Source organism: Orycteropus afer, unplaced genomic scaffold, assembly GCF_000298275.1.
Source record: "Orycteropus afer afer isolate SDZICR_OR568_19922 unplaced genomic scaffold, OryAfe1.0 scaffold00217, whole genome shotgun sequence".
Lineage (NCBI taxonomy): Eukaryota > Metazoa > Chordata > Mammalia > Tubulidentata > Orycteropodidae > Orycteropus > Orycteropus afer.
In genome coordinates, this window is record NW_006921804.1 from 2,464,309 (window position 1) to 2,487,923 (window position 23,615).

General features: G+C 39.1%; 1 protein-coding gene across 1 annotated transcript in view; it reads left to right on the plus strand.

The window, feature by feature from the left end:
* Positions 1-23,615, plus strand: part of ASH1L (ASH1 like histone lysine methyltransferase) — a 253,198-nt gene that overhangs the window by 36,675 nt on the left and 192,908 nt on the right. Inside the window, exon 2 of the mRNA XM_007948473.1 lies at positions 15,293-19,853. Coding sequence (XP_007946664.1) covers positions 15,293-19,853 — 4,561 coding nt within the window. The remainder of the gene's footprint in view (positions 1-15,292; positions 19,854-23,615) is intronic.

The following is a 23,615-nucleotide window of genomic DNA, read 5'->3' on the forward strand; positions in this document are numbered from 1 at the left end:
TTCAGTACAATGAAAATTGTATTCACACCTGCAAAAACGGCAAGAAGGCCACATGTTATGACCTCCTCTAATCCCACAAGAGGAAGACAGAATCACCATCAATAGCCCAAGGCCTATTCCTACGAGGCCAGACATGCTGCCTCCCTCCAGCCCTTTCTCCAACCTTTCCTCCCAAAGCACCCACCACCTCTCCTGGGTTCGATAATTCGCTGCAGTAGCCACACAGAACTCACAGATTACGGGGTTTATTAGGGAAGCACCAGGCTACAATTTAAGTTCAGGAAAAATGCTCAGTCTCTCTCCCAGCCCGCTGTCTCTCAGCCAAGTCTCTCAGTCTCTCTCCCAGCAGTGCATGTCCCTCGGTGTCTTACTCAGCAACACGTGTCTCTTGCGTCTCTTTCCCAGCAGCACGTGTCTCTTTCAGCAGCACGTCTTCCTCAACCAGCAGTCAGAGAGAGTTCTGCTTCTAGAAGGCCTTCTTTTGAGCTTGGCAGAGTGGCTAAACCCACCAATCATAACAACAGAATTCTAAGCTCCTGAGAATGAGCCGCCCATAACATTGTGTTGTGCCATGCCCGACAAAAATAACCCAGGTGGATAACATTTACAATCAGGAGCTCCTCAGTTGCTCATTCCGCCACTGAGTTTACAATGACTTATGGATAGAAAAGCCATACAAAGTAATTTACTACACTGCAACACGCTAGGATTCAAATTCTAACATAACTTTACCTGACCTTAACTTTTTTAGATCATATATTACACTTCCATTTACATCCGTGTTATCATAAATCTACTGATAACACTATTCTTTCCAAAAAATAACAAGCACTCTCCAAACTTTATTTTTTCATTCTCTGGCATATATTTCTCCCATGTTTTCTACTGATATTCTTATTTTTTTCAATCTGTAACTCAAATTCCACCTTAAAACCTTTTAATAAAATTAATCTTTTTTAAATTTGTTTTCCCATTATTCTTTGTCACTATTCTATCACTTACCACCTAGTTTGCTTTCCTTGGTGTCTCTCGATTTTATTATGAAATCATTAATAGCAAAGACTGTTTTATTAATCTTTGTTACTGCCATAATTATTAGATTTCCTCCTGCAGTGTTAACCAAAAAACATAGATGAATTTAACTCTAAAACTAACTTTTGTGTAAATGCTGCTTTGGGAGGAATTTTGAAAACTTTTTCTAATAAATATGCTTTAGGAAAGTTTAAAGGTGTCAGTAAGTTTCTTTTTTTTTTTTTTTTACTGTCTCACTGGAGGATATATGCTAAAACCCTTCATAATTATACTTCCATAGAAAACTAATTATCCTTTGTCGTATTTTCTTGTTTGTTTCCTTTAAGTACCATTTCATAAAACTGAAAACAACTCACTTCACAATTTTCAAATGCTTTAAAATTTCATCAGATATTTAACAAGATAGAAATTACAGTATATAATTAGAACCTCTTTAAAGTAAGTTAAGCTTGCCTGCCTCCCCTTACAGCTTCTTTCCTTTCATTCCTTCTTTCTTTCTTTCCCTCTGTGTTTTCCTCACCTGACCAGTCACTCATACTTTTATTTTCCTTTTTCTTCTAAACTACATGTCTACTTGTATCTTGATATATCAATTTGTCTTTGAATCTATCATTTTAGTTTCCTTGAATCCAGTCATTCAGAATTCTAAAAAATACATACGTTGAAGAATATAATATATATCTAAGAAGTCACAAATACCTGGTTTTTAGAAGAAATTGTTTAAACGTTTGCAGAGTGTATGTGGGTATGTGTATATATATATATTCATATCCTGGGAAGAAACAGATCTTAACTCTTAGGACAGAAGTTTGAATTTAAGAATTTTGATGGCCCTTAGTATAGGAAAAATACATTTTCTTGAAATAAAAAAATTTATTTATTGAAATTTAAAACCTCATTGGATAATAGTTTAGGCATCCAGTTTAGACACAGCTGTGGAGAGAATGATCTGGAATATAGAATTGAGGAAATTACCCAGAATATGGCAGAGCCAGAGATGTCAAATATGGTAGAAAGAGTAAGAGAAGATTAAGAATAGTAAGAGAATTCCCAATATGTTCAAATTGGAGTTTTGATGGAGAGAATGGAGGAGATGTAATACAAGAAAGGATCATATTCCAGAATGGGTAATGTAGGAAGGGCAGATTTTGAGAAGGGTTAACAAACTATATCTACACTGAGACAACATTTTACTTAGTGAATGTGTATAAAGTCAAAGACCAAAGATCTTAAAAACAGCCAGAAAGAATTATACAAACAGACTTCTCAACAGCAGCTAAAGAAATGTTATAAGAGAATTGTATCTTCAAAGTTGAGAGAAAATCACTGTCAGTTCAGAATAGAGCTCCAACAGTGTTTTGGCAGACTGAATTGTAGGTATAGCAAGATTGTTTCCTTAGATCATGAAGTGGCTAGGTGAAGCTCCAAACTCAGGAAACCCTGTCGACCACTTGCCTCCCTCTATGTGTAAGCAGCCTCATCCTTTTTCCCGTGAGTGTCATTCAAATATTATTTTCTGTACAAATCATGGTGTAAAGAAAGTTAAGAAGTACTGATGTAGAATTTTATAACCAGCTAATCTATGATTCATACATGTGGGCCAAATAGAGGTTTGAAAGCTTTAAAGACTTTCTTACTGAAAGATCCTTCCTGAAAAAATATTTAAAGGATATCCTTCAAGAAGAAGAAAATTGAATCCCAAATGGAAACACAAGATCAATGAAACAAGAAAGCACAATGAGACACAAGAAAAAATGGTAAGGCTGTTGTTAAGTCATTCATTGGCTATTAACAAAAAGGGCATTGATTTTAAAAAGTCCTAACTTAAAATACTGGAAAGCAATAATGTATAAGCTGGGGATTGTTTGGGGTAGTTTTCTAAGACCCCTTCATTAATTGGGTAGAGACTGTAGAGATACTGATTAACTTTATACTTTGTCACATTAACTCTGCATTTAAAGAGTTAATGGTGACCAGTATCTTTGAAACCAGTAAGGATTGGGAGCTGGGGAATAATAATAGAGAAGTTTTGATCCATCCATTAGAAAGTAGAAAAGGAGGGGGAAGAACAGCCATTATAATCACTATAAATTCAAGGTCTAAAAAAAATGATGGTAGAGATACAGATATTTCAGTAAGTATGCAAATAAACATTCAGCAGTGTTCGGGTTACCTAGTGCCACTCTGGGGAGCTCTGGTAGCATAGTGGTTAAGACACCTGCCTGCTAACCAGACCGCCGGCGGTTCAAACCCACCAGCTACTCCTCGGAAGGAAGGTTGGGCAATCCTACTTCCGTAGTGATACTGCCTCGGAAACCCAAGAAGGGGGTCGCTATGAGTCAGGGCCGACTCGAGGGCACATAACAACAACAACAGTGCCACTCTGACAGAAATATACCATAAATGCGATGGCCTTAACAAACAGGAGTTTATTCTCTTACAGTTTGGAGGCTGTAAGTCCAAGTTCAAAGTACCAGACTCTAGGGGCTGGGTGAAAGCCCTTCAACCTTGGGGTCCAGCTCTGCCTTCTGCCCCTGGCCCACTAGAGCTAGAGGCATTTCTTCACTCAGACAGCTGCTGGCTGCTGAGGCTGAGAAGCCCCAAGTTTGACAAATAAAAAGACACAGTCCCAATGTTACCAAACCACACGGCAGGCCATTAACTTAAGTCCATTGTAAGTCCCAGGGTCGACAGCATAGCAGGCTACTGAACAGTGACACAGCTACATGCAGCGTCCAAGCATGCCATAGGCTAGAGACCATTTCTAAAGCTGTTTCTTATATACAAGAAGCAGACCACATACCCCAAGCAGCTGCTTAGCTGCTTGTGGTAGATACCACCATGGAGTTGATTGCCAGTCTCATCGTGGGGAATAACTACCACCAGCTGCCCAGCCACTCATCCAGGCCCAGCCAAGTTGACATAAAAACATAACCACCACAAGCAGTTAAAAAAAAAAAAAAAATTCAAATTGGATTTGGAAAAAAATCAGATTTTTGGTAGTTATATTTAAATAATTATAACACCAAAAGGTTGTGAGTAAAAGGGTGGAAATAATAGAAGGCACTTACCTTCTGACTACAAATATGTCCTGAAATGCCTTCTACTTAGCTTTCTGTATTTTCACTACTAGACTTCTTAAATGAATTTTGTACCTGTTTATATTATGTACCTAAACCAAAACCAAACTCATGCCAGCAAGTCAAATCTGATTCATAGCGACCCCTCCTTTGGGTTCCAAGGAAGTATCGCTATAGAAGTAGATTGCCCAACCGTCCTTCCAAAGAGCAGCTGGTGGGTTTGAACCACTGGCCTTCTGGTTAGCAGTCAAATGCCTTAGGCACTATAAACCACCAGAACTCCCTGTTCTGTACCTAGATCATACCCCCCAAAAAAAAGCCAAACCCTTCTGGCCTGGAATAGAACTCACTCTCATAGCTTCCAGATGAAACAGACAGATCTACAAAGTGAAGAATCACACTAAGTAGGTACAGTCCTTGGAACAATCAGCCATGGGAGATCAGAAGGGCAGCATTTGCACAGGGAGATAGGTCAAAAAGCTGGTATGGAAATTCCAGAACAATTGATTGTACTCATGAGGAACCTGTACATAGACCAGGAGGCTGTCATTCGAGCAGAGCAAGGGGATACTGCATGCTTTAAAATCAAGAAGGGAGTGTGTCAGGGTTGTATCCTTTCACCATAATTATTCAGTCTGTATGCTGAAGAAATAATATGATAAGGTAGACTATATGAAGAAGAACAGTTCATCAGGATTGCAGGAAGGCTATTAACAACCTGAGATATGCAGACAACACAAATTTGCTTGCTGAAGTGAGCTTGACATGGAGCACTTACTGATGAAGATTAAAGACTACAGTCTGCAGTATGGATTGCACCTCAATATAAAGAAAACAAAAATCCTCACAACTGGACCAGTAAGCATCATCACAGTGAATAGACAAAAGATTGAGCTTGTCAACGACTTCATATTACTTGGTTCTACAATAATTGCCAATGGAAGCATCAGTCAGCACATCAAAAGATGTATCGCATTGGGCATATCTGTTGAAGAAGACCTCTTTCAAGTGCTGAAGAGCAAAGATAACTCCTTGAAGACTAAGATGTGCCTAACCTAAGCCATGATATTTTCAGTTGTCTCATATGCATGTGAGAGCTGGACAATGAATAAGAAAGACTGAAGAATAATTGTTGCTTTTGAGTTGTGGTGTTGGCAAAGAATGCTGAGAGTACCATGCTAAAAGAACTAACAAATCTGTCCTGGAAGAAGTGCAGCCGGAATGCTTCTTGGAAGTGAGGATGACTAGACTTTGTCCCACCTACTTTGGTCATGTTGTCTAAAGGGACCATTCTCTGGAGAAGGATGTCATGCTTGGTAAAGTGGAGGGTCAAAGAAAGAGGGGAAGACCCTCAACAAGATTGATTGACATGACTGCAGTGATGGGCTCAGATATAGTAGGGATTGTGAGGCTGGTGCAGGACTGGGCAGTGTTTCATTCTGTGTATATAAGGTTGCTATGAGGCAGAGGCAACTCATCACGTAAGAACAACATTGACTTGTAAATTTGAATCTTTGCTCTCTCTCTTGAACTTCAGGCTCCAACTTACAGTTGATATTTCTAGTTAGATGTTTAATAGACATTTCAATCTTAACATTTGTAAAAGTGAACTCCTGATGGTCGTTTTCAATCTGCCTTCAACTGTAGTCTTTGCTACCTTCTCATCTTTTTCTCTGCTTCTAGCCTAGTATAAGCCACTATCATCTCTGCCCTAGATAACTGCTATAGCTTGCTAAGAAGATTCCATGCTTCTATCCTTGTTTCCCTATGTCAAATGCCTTAGGTGCCATGCCACCAGAGCTCCCAGAGAATAGCTTGAAAGGCAATTTTAAGATGTAAATAACACTATGCCACTCTTTGTTCAAAAGCTTCCAGTGGTTCCCCATTTCACTCACAGTCAAAATTCAGGTCTTTTGCTCCACAAGTACGTCCGTGCTCTAGCTTTGCACTCCTCTGTGATCATATATTCTATTATTCTCCCACTCAATCATGTAATTTCTGCCAAACTAGTACTCTTGCTGGTCTTGTTACCTTCCTCAGTTCAAGTAATCACTCAGATGTTAATCTGATCAGTGAGTCCTAGCCCTGTCGCCTAAATTAATTTTGTAAAACACCCTCCCCACCATATCTCCCAATTGTCTTATGTTTTTCCCATAACAATTACTATTTATATTTAATAGTATATTATATACTATTTGTGATACATGGAGCTGTATGTCAACTTGGCTGGACCACAATTCTGTGTGGCTTAAGCATTTGTGATGTGGGTTGTTCCAATGATGAGATCAGAGGTATATGTTTTAAATAGCCAATCTGTTGAAAGGGAGTTTGCCTAGGGGTGTGGCCTGCTTCCAGTATATTTATGGACATCCTGGGAAAAGAGACTCTTCTTCTGTGGATCAGGATTCTGTTGTGCTCCTCCTACAACTCTCTGTGAGCGAACAATCCACCATTCAGACTGAAGATCTTGGATTCGTCATTTGTTGAAATCAACAGCCGGTATACTGCCTGCTAACCTTGAGCTCCTTAGCCCCTGCAGCTGCATGAGTCAGGAGAAGCCTCCGGCGTGACATTTGATCCAAGAACTTTGGACTTGCCAGGTTCTATAAGTGTATGAGCCATTTACCTAAGATAAAATTTTTTTCTCTATATATATATATAAGCTTTACTGGTTTTGCTTCTCTAAAGAACCCAGTCTAACACATTTGATACCAGGAGTGGTTCTAGAGAGACAAAAACATAAGGATGGTCTTCCTAAATTGGTTCTCCAATTTGATTAATCATAAAGGCCCTGGGGACCCTGCCTCTGTTAGTAAAGAGGGCCCTGATACTCCATGGCATGAGGTGGCAACGTTAATATGCAAAATAGCACCACCAGTAGATCAAGTACTTTTGAGAGGTGAGGCTCTTCGTGATCGCATATTTGATACTTCTCTGCAATTTTGTCAGCATGAAGAGTATAAGGAAACTGGTTGGTTGCTCCTGCTTATACTAGACAAAGTGGTGAAAGAGCGAGACGAGCTCAGGGCTGCTGAATCACAGCTTAAGCACCACATAAAAGACCTCAGTGTTTCCAGTTGTGCTTTGTAAGAAAGATTGAAGATGAGAATATGGAGCCTGTAAATTCTGTTAAATCCCTCCCATCTGAAAGAATTACTATAAAGCCACTAGCCCTTCCATCTCAGTTTGATGGGATTAACCCAACTGTTCCTGCTGGGTCATTGCCTGAGGCAGAGGCCATGGAAGACATTGCTGAATGTTCTCAGGAACTTCCCCAACCACCCATTGTTGCTGCTAGCCCTATAACCAAAGTTAAGTCCAAGCAAGCCCCAAAAGGTGAAATACAAAGTATGACTGAGGAGGGTGGTACACTACACCTGAAAAGACCTACTTGATTTTGCTAACATGTACAGACAGAACCCTGGAGAATATGTATGGGAATCGCTACTGAGGGTGTGGAATAATGGTGCAAGGAATGTAACAGTTAGATCAGTCTGAGTTTATTTATTTAGGCCCACTAAGTATGGATTCTTCATTGAATATTTCAGCTTGAGAGGTTAGGAAAGTATCTAATTGTTTATTTGGTTGGCTTACTGAAGTATGGATTATGTGGTGGCCTACCTTAAGTCAAGTTGAAGTACCAGACCTGCCTTGGTATAATGTAGAAGAAGGTATCCAGAGGCTTAGGGAAATTAGCCTATTAGAATGGATTTATCAGATTAGACCCCTAGAGCCAGAAGTGGAGAGTCCAGAAGACACGCCTTTCACCAGTACCATGAGGAATAAATTTGTGAAGGGAGTTCCAGTGTTCTTGAAGACTGCTGTGATTACTATTTTATATAAGCCAGATTTGACAGTTGCAACTGCCCTAATTGAACTAAGACACTAAACTATGATGGGCCTGATTGGACCCCGTGGTAGTAGGGGCCAAGTGACAGCAGTTTATCGGCAAAGGCAAGGTGGGCGTGGTTACCATAATGGAACAGTAATCAGAATACTGTGACTTGTGTGGAATTATGGCATTGGCTATGTGCACATGGTGTTCCTAGTAGTGAAATACATGGCAAACCTACTAACTATTTACTTGATTTGCATAGACAGAAGAATTCTAGATGACATGAAGATCAGCCTAGATTGAATTGCCAGAATACAGAGTCACGGCCTCTTAATCAATTCCCAGACTTGAATCAGTTTACAGACCCACAACCCCTTGAATGACAGAGAAGCTGGGTCCCTTATAGGAAAAACCCCACTCCCGGTACCAAATGTGTTCGACTGGGTACTCTAGAGAAGCAAAACCAGTAAAGCTGGTTTTATATAGCGAGAAAGAAAAAAAGATAAATTTATCTTAGGAAAATGGCTCACCCACTTATAGAAGCTGGCAAGTCCCACCAGTATACTTTCACAGTGCTTCCTCGGGTATATCAACTCCCCAGCTCTTTGTCATGATTTAGTCCATAGAGATCTTGATCGCCTTTCCCTTTCACAAGGCATTGTTGTTGTTGTTGTTGTTATGTGCCGTCGAGTCAACCCCGACTCATAGCGACCCCTCCTTGGGTTTCCGAGGCAGTATCACTACAGAAGTAGGATTGCCCAACCTTCACAAGGCATTACACTGATCCATTATATTGATGACACTATACTGATTGGACCTAGCAAGGAAGAACTGTCGATGACTCTAGACTTATTGGTGAGACATATGCATGCTAGAGGTTGGGAAATTAACCCAACAAAAGTTCAAGTACCTTCCACCTCAGTGAAATTTCTAGAGGTCAAATGGTGTGGGCCATGTTGAGATATTCTTAGTAAAGTGAAGAATAAGGTATTGTATCTGGCTTCCCCCACAACTAAAAAGTAGGCAAAATGTCTGGTAGGCCTCTTTGGATTTTGGAGGCAACATTTGGATGTGTTGTTACAGCCTGTTTATCAAGTGACTTGAAAAGCTGCTAGTTTTGAGTGGGGCCCAGAACAACAGAAGGCTCTGCAACAAGTTCAGGCTGCCGTGCAGGGTGCTCTTCTACTTAGGCTATATGATCTGGCTGATCCAATGGTACTTGAAGTGTCTGTAGTAGATAGAGATGCTCTTTGGCGTCTTTGGCACTTTGCATGAATCACAGCACAGACCCTTGGGATTTTGGAGCAAAGCCTTTCCATTCTCTGCAGATAACTACTCTCCTTTTTAGTTAGTTCCTGGGCTTTAGTAGAGACTGAACACCTAACCACGGGCCACCAAGTCACCATGAGGCCTGAGCTGCCCATCATGAATCAGGTATTGTCTGACCCACAGAGTCATAAAGTTGGACATGCATAGCAGCACTCCATCATTAAATGGAAGTGGTATATCAGAGATCGGGCTCGAGCAGGATCTGAAGGCACAAGTAAGTTCCATGAGGAAGTGGTCCAAATGCCTGTGGTCTCCTCTCCAGTCATGTTACCTTCCCTCTCCCAGTCTGTACCTATGGCCTCATGGGGAGTTCCTTATGATCAGTTGACTGAGGAAGAGACAATTTATGCCTGGTTTAGAGATGGTTCTATGCGATATGCAGGCACCACTAGAAAGTGGACAGCATTGGCACTGCAGCCCCTTTCTGGGACTTCCCTGAAGGACAGTGGTGAAGGGAAATCCTCCCAATGGGCAGAACTTCGAGCCATGCATATGGCTGTACACTTTGCATGGAATTAGAAATGACCAGATGTGCAATTATATACAGATTCATGGGCTGTGGCTAATGGCTTGGCTGAATGGTCTGGGACTTGGAAGGAACATGATCGGAAAATTGGTGATAAGGATGTATGGGGAAGAGGTATGTGGATAGATCTCTCTGAATGGGCCAAAGGAGAAAACGTATTTGTGTCTCATGTGAATGCCCAGCAAAAGGTGACCTTGGCAGAGGAGGACTTTAATAATCAGGTGGATAGGATGACACATTCAGTGGAAACCAGCCATCCTTTTGCCCCAGCTATTCCTGTCATTGCCCAATGGGCTCATGAACAAAGTGGCCATCATGGCAGGGATGGAAGTTATACATGGGCTCAGCAACATGTACTCCTGCCTACCAAGGCTGATTTGGCTACTGACATTGCTGAGGGCCCAATATGCCAGCCTCAAGACCAACATTGAGTCCACGATATGGAACCATTCCTCAGGGTGATCAGCCAGCAATGTGGTGGCAGGTTGATTACATTGGACTACTTCCATAATGGAAAGGACAGCATTTTGTTTTTACTGGGATAGATACTTATTCTGGATATAGATTTGCCTTCCGTGCACACAGTGCTTCTGCCAAAACTATCCGTGTACTTACAGAATGCCTTATCCACCATCATGGTATCCCACACTATTTATTTTAATAAATATTACAATTCTTTAAAATTTATTATTAATATATTACTTTATTGTATGTCACTCTTACGACTAGATTATAAATTCCATTCACGTTACTGCTGGGTCTATACTGACTCTTGGCCACCCTTATTACAGAGTACAACTGCTCCTTCTGGTTTTCTCAGTTGTGATCTTTATGGAGCAGATTGCCAGGCCTTTCTTGTGTGGTGCCACTGGGTGGATTCAAATCACCACCCTTTCAGTTAGTAGTCAAGTGCAAACCATCTGCATCACTCAGGGACTTATAAACTCCACGAAAGCAGTAGTTTTTGTTTTTGTTGTTACTTGATACATCCTCAGTACTTAGGGAAACAATAAATATGTCTTGAATAGTCAAATTAATATAGGAAGCTTTTAGGGCCTACATAAGTAAAATTATAAACAAGTGTTAGAAAAAACTTAGCTAAATAGATATATTAACTTTATTATGATAGATATCTCTTCTGTCCACATCAATACACAAAGTTTAAGCTATTTGAAAGTTTTTGAAACTTCAAAGTTTTATGTGGATGAATATATAAGCAAAAATAGAGAGGCTAATGAAAGTGTTCTTAAATATTGGTGATAGTTACACATCTCTGAATATACTAACAAGTACTACCTACACTTTAAAGAAATGAATTACATGGTATGTGATGTTTATGTAAATAAAGCTATTATAAATAGGAAATTTTTATAGGTATACAGAAAGGAAAAAACTAGTCATTTAACATTAATACATAATATTACAATATCAGTACATTGCATTAATGTAGCAAAATGAAGAGCTTAAAGAAAGACACGTATATGAATATTGTTGATTTTATTAGTTGGCATCAAATTGGCTTGTATGTATTCATCAAATTAGTATAACAGTACAAAATGTTACCTAGTCCTTTCCCATCTTCATAATCTTTGGTATGTTTGAGTTTATTGTTGTGGCTTTTGTGTCAGTCCATCTCATTGAGATTTTTGCTATTTTTGTTGACCCTCTACCTTGTTAAACCTGATGCCACTTTGTAATGATTGGTATTTCCTGCTAGTATTTCCAAAGTCAGTGAGTTGAGGTCACATGTCCCGCCTTCTAAGAAGCATTGTGGTTGTATTTCTTGTGAGACTAATTTGCTCATTCTTTTGGCAGTCCACAGTATGATGTTATTCTTCATCAACACCACAGTTGGAACACATCAGTACTTTTTCTGTGCATATGATATGAATGAAAAGACCATGGCTTCGACGGATGCATCTTAGATATCAAAGTGACTTTCCTTTCATTTTTAAAATTTTAAAGAGCTCTTTTGCCATAGATTTAACCAGTGCAATGCATTATTTGATATCTTGACTGCTGCTTTCATGAATGTTAATTATTGATCCACAGCTTCAGTTTCTCTCTGTTTATGGTTGATCACAGAAACATATGACAAGTGTATTTCAAATCAGTGGGCATGAAATGAATAATGGAGATATACTTAAATCAAGTGGCCAAGTTTGGGATAAGAAAAACTTAATTCTGCTCAGAGATTAATAGTTCTTTTTTTTTTTTTTTTTTTCCTATGAACCCACTAATAGAAAATGAGGTGAAGATTATATTCTTGAGGAAGATTTGTTGTGTGGTTAGGTGCCATTAAGTTGGCTTCGACTCAATAGCAATCCTGTGTACAACAGAATGAAACACTGCCCTGTCCTGCACCATCCTCACAGTCCTTGCTAAGCTTGAGCCCATCATTGCAGCCACTGTGTCAGTTCTTGTTGAGAGTCTTCCTCTTCACTGACCCTCTACTTTGTAAAGCCTGATATCCTTCTCCAGGGAGGGATCCCTTTTAACACCATGACCAAAGTAGATTAGACAAAGTCTGGTCATTCTTGCTTCCAAGGAGCATTTGGCTGCTGTTATTCCAGGACAGATTTGTTCCTTCTTCCAACAGTCTGTGGTATTTGCAGTATTCTTCACCAACACCGTAATTGAAAGACATCAACTCTTCATCGGTTTTCCTTATTTTTTGTCCAGCTTTCACATGCATATGAGGCAGTTGACAGTACCATGGCTTGGGTTGGACGTACCATAGTCTTCAGAGTGACATCTGTGCTCTTTAGCACTGTAAAGAGGTGTTTTGTAGCAGATTTGCCCAATGCGATACATCTTATTTCTTGACTGCTGTGTTGTAACAGATTTGCCCACTGCAATACAACATCTGATTTTTTTTTACTGCTGCTTCCATGAGTATTGATTATGTACTCAAGTAAAATGAATAGAAATACATACACTCACCAGGATCATCTTGTGCATTTCCTACCTCATACTTGGCAACAGCCATTCCTGCAAAGAATCCTGCTTCTTTTTAATAAGAAATACTATTTATAGATCAGTCTTATGTGCTCACTGCTATCCATTCACTTCCGATTCATAGTGACCCCCATTGGGTTTCCAAGGCTGTAAATCTCTATGAAAGCCAACTGTTTCATCCTTCTGCAGAGCATCTGGTGGGTTCAAACCACTGATCCTTTGGTTAGCAGCCAAATTCCTTAATCACCGTACCACCAGAGCTCTTTAGTCTTATGAGCTAAGAGGGGTTCATTGCTACTAAGTGTAAGTGATCTTAAGGCATCTCGTTGCATAGAGCTAGGAATACTTATTTTTAAAAAAGACTTAATATATTTTAATGCAAACTTTAAAAAATTAAAGGGTTTTTACTTTTTTAATACTTTATTTGAATTTCTTCTTACTCTGAAAATTTTGGATCCCAATGTCATTGCCATAGTTACTCATTTGCTCTATCTGTCTGGGTTCAAAATAACTTATCAATTTCACCACTAATATGCTCATTGAATGCTATTTAAATTTTCTTTGTAAGTAATTTTTTAGTCTTCAGAATATACAGGCAAAATATTGTGCCTTAAAGTAATTGAAAATTATTATTTTTCATATAGTTAACAAAAATAATTTGATATATAATTAGATGCATTGTTTTCAGTATTAAAGCATTTGAGATTTTTTTCATAATGATTCTTTCTTAACTATGTAAATGTTTATTTACTTAATTCCAAAGTCAAGACCATAAAATAGAATACATGCAGAGATGTCTGTCTTCCTGTCCTGTTTCATCATCGATAGGTAATAACTATTTTAATTAATTTTTTGGTTTATTCTATTTTAAAAAAAATATAGTCAGGTATGTATATATCTTCATATTTCCCTATCCACATTTTCTACAAAAGGTAACATATTATAACCACTGTTCTAAACCTTGCTTTTTCTATTTAACAGTGTATCTTGGTGATCACTCCATAGTAGTGTATTGTTATCTTCTTCATTCTTTTGCAATTTCATAATATTTCACTGTACAGCTAGCTGTACCTTAGCTTATCCAGCTATTTCTCTGAAAATTATCGTTTGGTTATTCTTAGACTGTGGCTATTATAAATTAGTGGTATAATTTAATAGCCTTGTGCAGACATTATTTTTTATATTTTTTAGAGTATCTTGGGATAGATCCCAAAATTAGGATTCCTAGATGAAAAGGTAAGATTAAATACAGATCGAATTTAATCTTTGCTAAGGTTTTTGGCGGGAGCTCCGGTGGCATAGTGCCTGAGGCATTTGACTGCTAACCAGAAGCCTGGCAGTTCAAACCCACCTGTCACTCCTTGGAAGGAATTTGGGCAATCTGATATTTATTTGGGAGCTCTGGTAGCATAGTGGCTACGGCACTTGACTGCTAACCAGAAGGCTGGTGGTTCAAATACACCAGCCACTCCTCGGAAGGAAGATGGGGCAATCTACTTCCGTAGTGATACTGCCTCGGAAACCCAAGGAGGGATCGCTATGAGTCGGGTCCGACTCGACGGCAAACAACAACAACAAGGTTATTGGCTGCCACCAAATCTTTTTTTTTTTAATTTTCTTGACTATTCTTGCGTGTCTGTTTTTCCAGAGGAATGTTTAATCAACTTTTCTAGTTCCTGAAGAACTCTGTGTAGTATTTTTACTGGGATTGCATTAAAATTACTAATTTATTTAGGGAGAATTGTAATCTTTATTGTGTCTCTTTATCGAAAAGCAGAGTACATCTTTACATTCATTTGAGTCTACATGTAAGTCTGTCGTGACTACTTCATAGTTAGGAAGAACTTTTTAGGTGTTATCTAAAAGTAAGATAATTATTTTGAGAAGCAGTGAGTTCATTTCTAAAGTATAAAATGAAGATTCATATATTAGATAGCAATATACAGTAATAACTTAAAAATTACTTGCATTTTAAAAAATTCTAAAGAAAATATTCACGCATTCTGTTGTCTCTTCTATTCTTCTCACATTAATAGGGACTTTACTACTCGTTCTGGAACATAATTGATAATGAGTTCATGCAGTGGACTTGAATCAGGAATTGTTCTGCATCAGTTTGTAATCATTGAAGTCAGTGAAGGAAGTAGGCAATGAATTATTATTTTAAAAGATGACAATGGGTTATTGTAGCTAAAAATATTTTTCTTCTAAACCAGTACATTTACATGCTTATTATGTATTTAGTCAGTCAGTCACAATTAATAGGAAAGTAGAGAGAAGTAATTTTATTTTTAACACTGTCAAAAAGTCAACAAAAATAATATCTTAATACCCGTTTCTTTAGCAGCAGATGAACTAACAGACTGAACTTTGCTAGGGCAAGGTTGGGATTTTAATTAGATTCTTAGAAATTTCTACTATTATATCCTCTTATACCTGATAAATGATCAATTAGTTTGTTGAGTTATAATGCTAAATTGAAGTGGTATAAGGTTTATTTTCTCTGAAACCTTTTTCTTGTTCAAATTTTAGGATCCTTCAAAGTTATACAAGAAAGCAGGTGATGTTGCAGCCATTCAGTGCCAGTCTGAAGAAAGCATCCATCTTCATTCACAGGGAGAAAACAATCCTTTGTCTAAGAAGCTTTCTCCTGTACACTCAGAAATGGCAGATTACATTAATGCAACACCATCTACTCTTGTTGGTGGCCGGGATCCTGATTTAAAGGATCGAGCATTACTTAATGGAGGAACTAGTGTGACAGAAAAGTTGGCACAGCTCATTGCTACTTGTCCTCCTGCTAAGTCTTCCAAAACAAAACCGAAGAAATTAGGAACTGGCACTACAACAGGATTGATAAGCAAAGATTTGATCAGGAAAGCAAGCATTGGCTCTGTAGCTGGAATAATACATAAGGACTTAATTAAAAAACCAGCTATCAGCACAGCAGTTGGATTGGTAACTAAAGATCCTGGGAAGAAGCCAGTGTTTAATGCAGCCGTAGGATTGGTCAATAAGGACTCTGTGAAAAAACTGGGAACTGGCACTACAGCGGTATTCATTAATAAAGACTTGGGAAAAAAAACAGGGACTATCACTACCGTAGGACTGGTGAGTAAAGATTCAGGAAAGAAGCTAGGAATTGGAATTGTTCCAGGTTTAGTGAATAAAGAATCTGGCAAGAAGTTAGGACTTGGCACTGTAGTTGGATTGGTTAATAAAGACTTGGGAAAGAAACTGGGTTCTACTGTTGGCCTGGTGGCCAAGGACTGTGCAAAGAAGATTGTAGCAAGTTCAACAATGGGCTTGCTTAATAAAGACATGGGAAAGAAACTAGTGACTTGCCCTTTGGCAGGACTGGTCAATAAAGAGGCCATAAACCTTAAAGCCGAAGCACTGCTCCCCACTCAGGAACCGCTTAAGGCTTCTTGTAGTACAAATATCAGTAGTCATGAAAATCAGGAACTTTCTGAATCCCTGAAAGACAATGCCACCAGCAAAACTTTTGAGAAGAATGTTATACGGCAGAGTAAAGAAAGCATATTAGATAAGTTCTCAGTTCGTAAAGAAATTATTAATTTGGAAAAAGAAATGTTTAATGAAGGAACATGCATTCAGCAAGACAGTTTCTCATCAAGTGAAAGAGGGACCTATGAAACCTCAAAACATGAAAAGCAACCTCCCGTATATTGCACTTCTCCGGACTTTCAAATGGGAGGTGCTTCTGATGCATCTACAGCTAAATCCCCTTTTAGTGCAGTAGGAGAAAGCAGTCTCCCTTCCCCATCACCTACTATATCTGTTAATCCTTTAACCAGAAATCCCTCTGAAATTTCTTCACAGCTGGCTAACCCCTTACTTTTAAATCCTACCACAGAACTAATGGAAGAAATTTCTGAATCTGTTAGCAAGAACCAGTTTACTTCTGAGAGTACCCATTTGAACATTGGTCATAGGTCCATGGGTCATATCATGAACATTGACTGTAAAGGGATTGATAAAGAGCTAAATGATTCAAAAACTACACATATAGAAATTCCAAGAATAACCTCTTCCCTGGGAAAAAAGCAGAATCTGACTTCTGAATCCAGTATTCATACAATTACCCCTTCAGTTGTTAACTTCACTAGTTTGTTTAGCAACAAGCCCTTTCTAAAACTTGGTGCAGTAACTGCATCAGACAAACACTGCCAAGTTGCTGAAAGTCTAAGCACTAGTTTGCAGTCCAAACCATTAAAAAAAAGGAAAGGAAGAAAACCTCGGTGGACTAAAGTTGTGGCAAGAAGCACGTGCCGGTCTCCAAAAGGGCTAGAATTAGAAAGATCAGAGCTTTTTAAAAATGTTTCATGTAGCTCACTATCAAATAGTAATTCTGAGCCAGCCAAGTTTATGAAAAATATTGGAGCTTCTTCATTTGTAGATCATGACTTCCTTAAACGCCGATTGCCCAAGTTAAGCAAATCCACAGCTCCATCTCTTGCTCTCTTAACTGACAGTGAAAAACCATCTCATAAGTCTTTTGCTACTCATAAACTATCTTCCAGTATGTGTGTCTCTAGTGACCTTTTGTCTGATATTTATAAGCCTAAAAGAGGAAGACCTAAATCAAAGGAAATGCCTCAACTGGAGGGTCCACCTAAAAGGACTCTAAAAATCCCAGCCTCTAAAGTTTTTTCTTTGCAGTCCAAGGAAGAACAAGAACCCCCAATTTTACAGCCAGAAATTGAAATCCCTTCCTTTAAACAAAGTCTGTCTGTATCTCCTTTTCCCAAAAAGAGAGGCAGGCCTAAGAGACAAATGAGGTCACCAGTCAAAATGAAGCCACCTGTTCTGTCAGTGGCTCCATTTGTTGCCACTGAAAGTCCAAGCAAGCTGGAATCTGAAAGTGACAACCATAGAAGTAGCAGTGATTTCTTTGAGAGTGAAGACCAACTTCAGGATCCAGATGATCTAGATGACAGTCATAGACCAAGTCTCTGTAGTATGAGTGACCTTGAGATGGAGCCAGATAAAAAAATTACCAAGAGAAACAATGGACAACTAATGAAAACCATTATCCGCAAAATAAATAAGATGAAGACATTAAAGAGAAAGAAACTTCTGAATCAGATTCTTTCAAGCTCTGTAGAATCAAGTAATAAGGGGAAAGTGCAATCCAAACTCCATAATACAGTGTCAAGTCTTGCTGCCACATTTGGCTCTAAATTGGGCCAACAGATAAATGTCAGCAAGAAAGGAACCATTTACATAGGAAAGAGAAGGGGTCGAAAACCAAAAACTGTCCTAAATGGCCTCCTTTCTGGTACCCCTACTAGCCTTGCAGTCCTTGAGCAAACAGCTCAGCAGGCAGCTGGGTCAGCATTAGGACAGATCCTTCCCCCTTTACTGCCTTCAGCTGCTGGTAGTTCTGAGATTCTTCCATCACCTATCTGCTCTCAGTCTTCTGGCACTAGTGGAGGTCAGAGCCCTGTAAGCAGTGATGCAGGCTTTGTTGAACCCAGTTCTGTGCCATATTTACATTTACACTCCAGACAGGGCAGTATGATTCAGACTCTTGCAATGAAGAAGGCCTCAAAGGGGAGGAGGAGATTATCTCCTCCAACTTTGTTGCCAAATTCTCCTTCACACTTGAGTGAACTCACGTCTCTGAAAGAAGCTACTCCATCCCCAATTAGTGAGTCTCATAGTGATGAGACCATTCCCAGTGATAGTGGAATTGGAACAGATAATAACAGCACATCGGACAGGGCAGAGAAATTTTGTGGGCAAAAGAAGAGGCGGCATTCTTTTGAGCATGTTTCTCTGATCCCCCCTGAAACTGCTACAGTCCTAAGCAGTCTTAAAGAAAAACATAAACACAAATGTAAGCGTAGGAATCATGATTACCTCAGTTATGACAAGATGAAAAGGCAGAAACGAAAACGGAAAAAGAAATATCCCCAACTCCGAAATAGGCAGGACCCAGACTTTCTTGCAGAGCTAGAGGAGCTAATAAGCCGTCTAAGTGAAATTCGGATCACCCATCGAAGTCATCATTTTATCCCCCGAGACCTCCTGCCAACTATTTTTCGAATCAACTTTAATAGTTTCTATACACATCCTTCTTTCCCCTTAGACCCTTTGCACTACATTCGAAAACCGGACTTAAAAAAGAAAAGAGGGAGACCCCCTAAGATGAGGGAGGCAATGGCTGAAATGCCTTTTATGCACAGCCTTAGTTTTCCTCTCTCCAGTACTGGATTCTATCCTTCTTACGGCATGCCTTATTCTCCTTCACCACTTACGGCTGCTCCTATAGGATTAGGTTACTATGGAAGGTATCCCCCTACTCTTTATCCACCTCCTCCATCACCTTCTTTCACTACCCCACTTCCACCTCCCTCCTATATGCATGCTGGTCATTTACTTCTTAATCCCACCAAATACCATAAGAAAAAGCATAAACTACTTCGACAGGAGGCCTTTCTTACAACCAGCAGGACTCCCCTCCTTTCCATGAGCACTTATCCTAGTGTCCCTCCTGAGATGGCCTATGGTTGGATGGTCGAGCACAAACATAGGCACCGGCACAAACACAGAGAGCACCGTTCTTCTGAGCAACCCCAGGTTTCCATGGACACTGGCTCTTCCAGATCCGTCCTGGAGTCTTTGAAGCGCTATCGATTTGGGAAGGATACTGTCGGAGAGCGATATAAACATAAGGAAAAGCACCGGTGTCACATGTCCTGCCCTCATCTCTCTCCTTCAAAAAGCTTAATAAACCGAGAGGAACAGTGGGTCCACCGAGAGCCTTCAGAATCTAGTTCGTTGGCCTTGGGATTGCAGACTCCTTTACAAATTGACTGTTCAGAAAGTTCTCCAAGTTTATCCCTTGGAGGATTCACTCCCAACTCTGAGCCAGCCAGCAGTGATGAACATACAAACCTTTTCACAAGTGCAATAGGCAGCTGCAGAGTTTCAAACCCTAACTCCAGTGGCCGGAAGAAATTAACTGACAGCCCAGGACTCTTTTCTGCACAAGACACTTCACTAAATCGGCCTCACAGAAAGGACCCACTGCCTTCCAATGAAAGGGCAGTACAGACCCTAACAGGTAAGAGGGTTATTTTGTTGTTTGTAATTTCTGTTTAATTTATGTATGTAATTTATGTTTATGTAATTTATGATTATTTTGCTTTCCAGTTACCTGATATATGTAGATGATCTTCTGACAGATTTTCTGTTTCTACTTTTATAAATGTATTTTGAAATCTTTTTTTCAACATTCTTATTTTCCTTAAATGTAAGAATTAAGGTAAGGTGTGTCTTCGCATTGATTTAGTATTTTGAGGAGTTCCTGGACGGCTCTTAACTCTTTGTTAAGAGTCAGGAGCTCGAACCTACCCAGATGCACCTCGGAAGACAGGTCTAGAGATCTGTATCTGAAAGTTCACATCCTTGACCCTGTTGAGCAGTTCTACTCTGTACACGAGGTCACCATGAGTCAGAATCGACTAACAATGAAGTGTTTTAAGAAGTCTAATTATCAAAACAAAATACACACATATATACAACCTTAGAAAAGCAGGATAAATGGTTTGTCTTTCTTATCCAAAAAAAGATCATGACACAACTTCTTTAGCGAGAGATGGCTCACAGATGCCTGGTAGTAGCTATGTAGGATTTGCCTAAGTCATTTGACTGCTAATGCTAGCAGTTCAAAACCACCAGCCACTCCTCAGAAGGAAGATGGGGCACTCTACTTCCATAGAGATACCACCTCGGAGATCCAAGGAGGGTCACTTAGAGTCGGACCAACTTGACTTGAAGGCAGTGAGTTTGTTTTCTTTGGATTTTTTTGTTTAAACTTTACAAGTATGCAAGAGGGAGCAGTCACCATCAGCAGTGCAAGGCTGTCTTCTAGGAAGCCAGATATGACACCACCCTGCAACCTTTTCAACAATTCTGAATATGCTACTATAGAAGCTCTGGTGGCATAGTGCCTAAGGCATTTGACTGCTAACGAGAAGGCTGGCAGTTCAAACCCACCAGCCACTCCTCAGAAGGAAGACTGGGCAGCCTACTTTCATAGAGATACCACCTCAGAAACCCAAGGAGAGATCGCTGTAAGTCAGAATCGACTTGACGGCAGTGTGGTTTTTGGTTAATCTGATAATTACATATACTTCCATTTTACAGGAAGAATATATTGTTAACCCAGTATATCTGATAAAAGCCCAGGCATTGAAAAATATCAATATGTTACAAAATTTAACACAGTATTCAGAGGGACTTCAATTTCCAGAGTACTTTTAGGCTATATTTTATACCTTTAATGAAATTCTTTTGGGTTAGAATTAGGTGCTACCAAAACAAATCTTAAAATTGGCATTCTCTTTATGTTGCCATATTATGCTGTTCGTAAGTTTTTTCTTTTTTATCAACTAAGCACCTTAGGTTATATTCTTTGATAGATGTTACTGATTATTAATCAAAAAGAGTAAAGGTAACTTAATTGCGGTCAAGAACTTCTGGGGCTGAACTCTGAGGTTCCCAAGTGTTTTTTTTTCCTTCTACTCATTCTCATCTCAGTGCTAATGTATACCCACTATACCAAAATCAAAACCAAACCAACCACCATGGAGTCACTTCTGACTCATAGTGACTATCACATAGGATTTCCAAGGCTATAAATCTTTATGGAAGTAGATTGCCTCATTTTCCTTCCCATGGAGCAGCTGGTGGGTTTGAACCGCCTATCTTTCGGTTAGCAGGCCAATGCCTTAACCACTGAGCCACCAGAGCTCCTTATTCACTATAATGCTACAAAGAAAAAATAAAATCAAAGGAGCTATATATACCTGAAAATGTAATTAAATTAAAATACCTTCATTAGTTTATGTTATAAAATCATCAGCTACTGACCTCATTAGTTGTGAAATTATTGTTGCCCTCATCAATTTTAGCCACATAAAAAATAGTATGATCTTATTTTTGCCAGTCATATTTCTGCTTTTATTTCAGCAGCTGAACAGTGTAGTTTCAAGAAAAGTACTAGTTTTTATCTTAACTGTTCACTTCAGTGAAAATGACTGTTTTTGATGGAACTTCATTCTTCCATATCAAAACTTAGAGTAATTTATTAATGTCTGATACATTTATCTTCATAAAAGCTATTTGAATTATATATAAAACAACATGAAACAAAATCTAGATAATGCATTTGTAATGTATGGAAAGTTTTTTAAGAACTGAGACAAAAGATAGGAAACAAAAAATAGGAAACATTGACAATTCAAACAGAAAATATCTCTAAATCAAAGATTTCAGGGACCTGAAACCTAAAGGGTTTGTAAATTGGCACTATGAAGTCAATGAACACTCTGATGCTGTAAATAAAACTGCATATATGTATACTAGTGGGAAGAAGCCCTGGTGGCACAGTGGTTAAGTGCTCAGCTCCTAACTGGAAGTTCAGTGTCTTGAACCTAATAGCCGTTCTGTGGAACAAAGATGTAGCACTCTGGTTTTGTAAAGAGGACAACCTTGGAAGCCTTGTGGGGCAGTTATTTGTCCTATAGGATTGCTATGAGTTGGAATCAACTCAACCCTGGTGGGTTTGGTTTTGCTTGGTACTTGTGGCATCTTTCTAGAGAAAATCTGTACTTCATTACCGTCAAACTCTCTAAGCCTCAGTATCATGCTCCTCTATGTAATAGGAATAAGGAGCTCTGGTGGCATAATGCCTAAATCATTTGACTGCTAACTAGAAGGTTGGCAGTTCAAACCCACCAGCCACTTTGTGGAAGGAAGATGGGGCAACGTAGTTCTGTAAAGATTTACTGCCTTGGAAACCCAGTGGGGGTTGCTATAAGTCAGAACTGACTCTACGACAGTGAGTTTGGGGTTTTTTTGGGGGTTTTTTTTTGGTTGTATAATAGGTATAATAGATGTGAGTAAATGAAATTCTAGTTGTTAGTTCAGTGATTTGCACATACTAAGCACACATTTATTGTTTTTATTATCCCCTCAACAGATTAAAAATGTTTGCTTTAGGGATAAAGATAAATCCCTAAGGGACAAAGAGTTTCTGTTCTTGATTTCCATTATTCCTAAACTTTTGAAAAATAAAAACTATCTTAGCAGAGAATCTTTGGGCTCTTTAGTTTTTAAAAAGTGTTGTAAAGAGGAAAAAACAAGTTTTAAACTTTAATTGGGTTCATTCAAAAAATTTTAGACAAATATTTAACCAACAATTACTGGCTAAGGTGGCATAAACAGTTAAGCAGTTGGCTGCTAACTGAAAGGATGGAGGTTCAGATTCACCCAGAGGCTCCTTGGAAGAAATACTTGGTGGTCTGCTTCCAAAAGGTCACATTCATTAAAAACCCTGTAGAGTGCAGTTCTATTCTGAAGCAAATAGGATTGCTGTTAATTCGGAATCAACCCAACAGTAACTGGCTTAGTTTGTTTCCTTCCAGATATTGTACTTTGTAGGCCCTTGTTACATAATAAAGAGCTCTGGTGGCCTAAGGCATCTGACTGCTAACCAGAAGACTGGCAGTTCAAACCCACCAGCCACTCCTCAGAAGGAAGATTGGGCAATCTACTTCCATATATTGATGCTACCTTGGAAACCCAAGGAGGGGTCACTATGAGTCAGATCCGACTCGATGGCAATGACTTTGGTTTTGTTATATAATAAGAAACAAGGCACACAAGTTCATTGTTCTTGTGGAATGGATGTAAACAAAGAAGAGATGGATATAAACAAAAAAAATTACACCCTAAAATCATGAAAATGGTGATGTGAGAGAGAGAGAGAGTGTTTGTGTGTATATGTGTGTACAGGTTTCTATGAGAGCATGAGATGGAT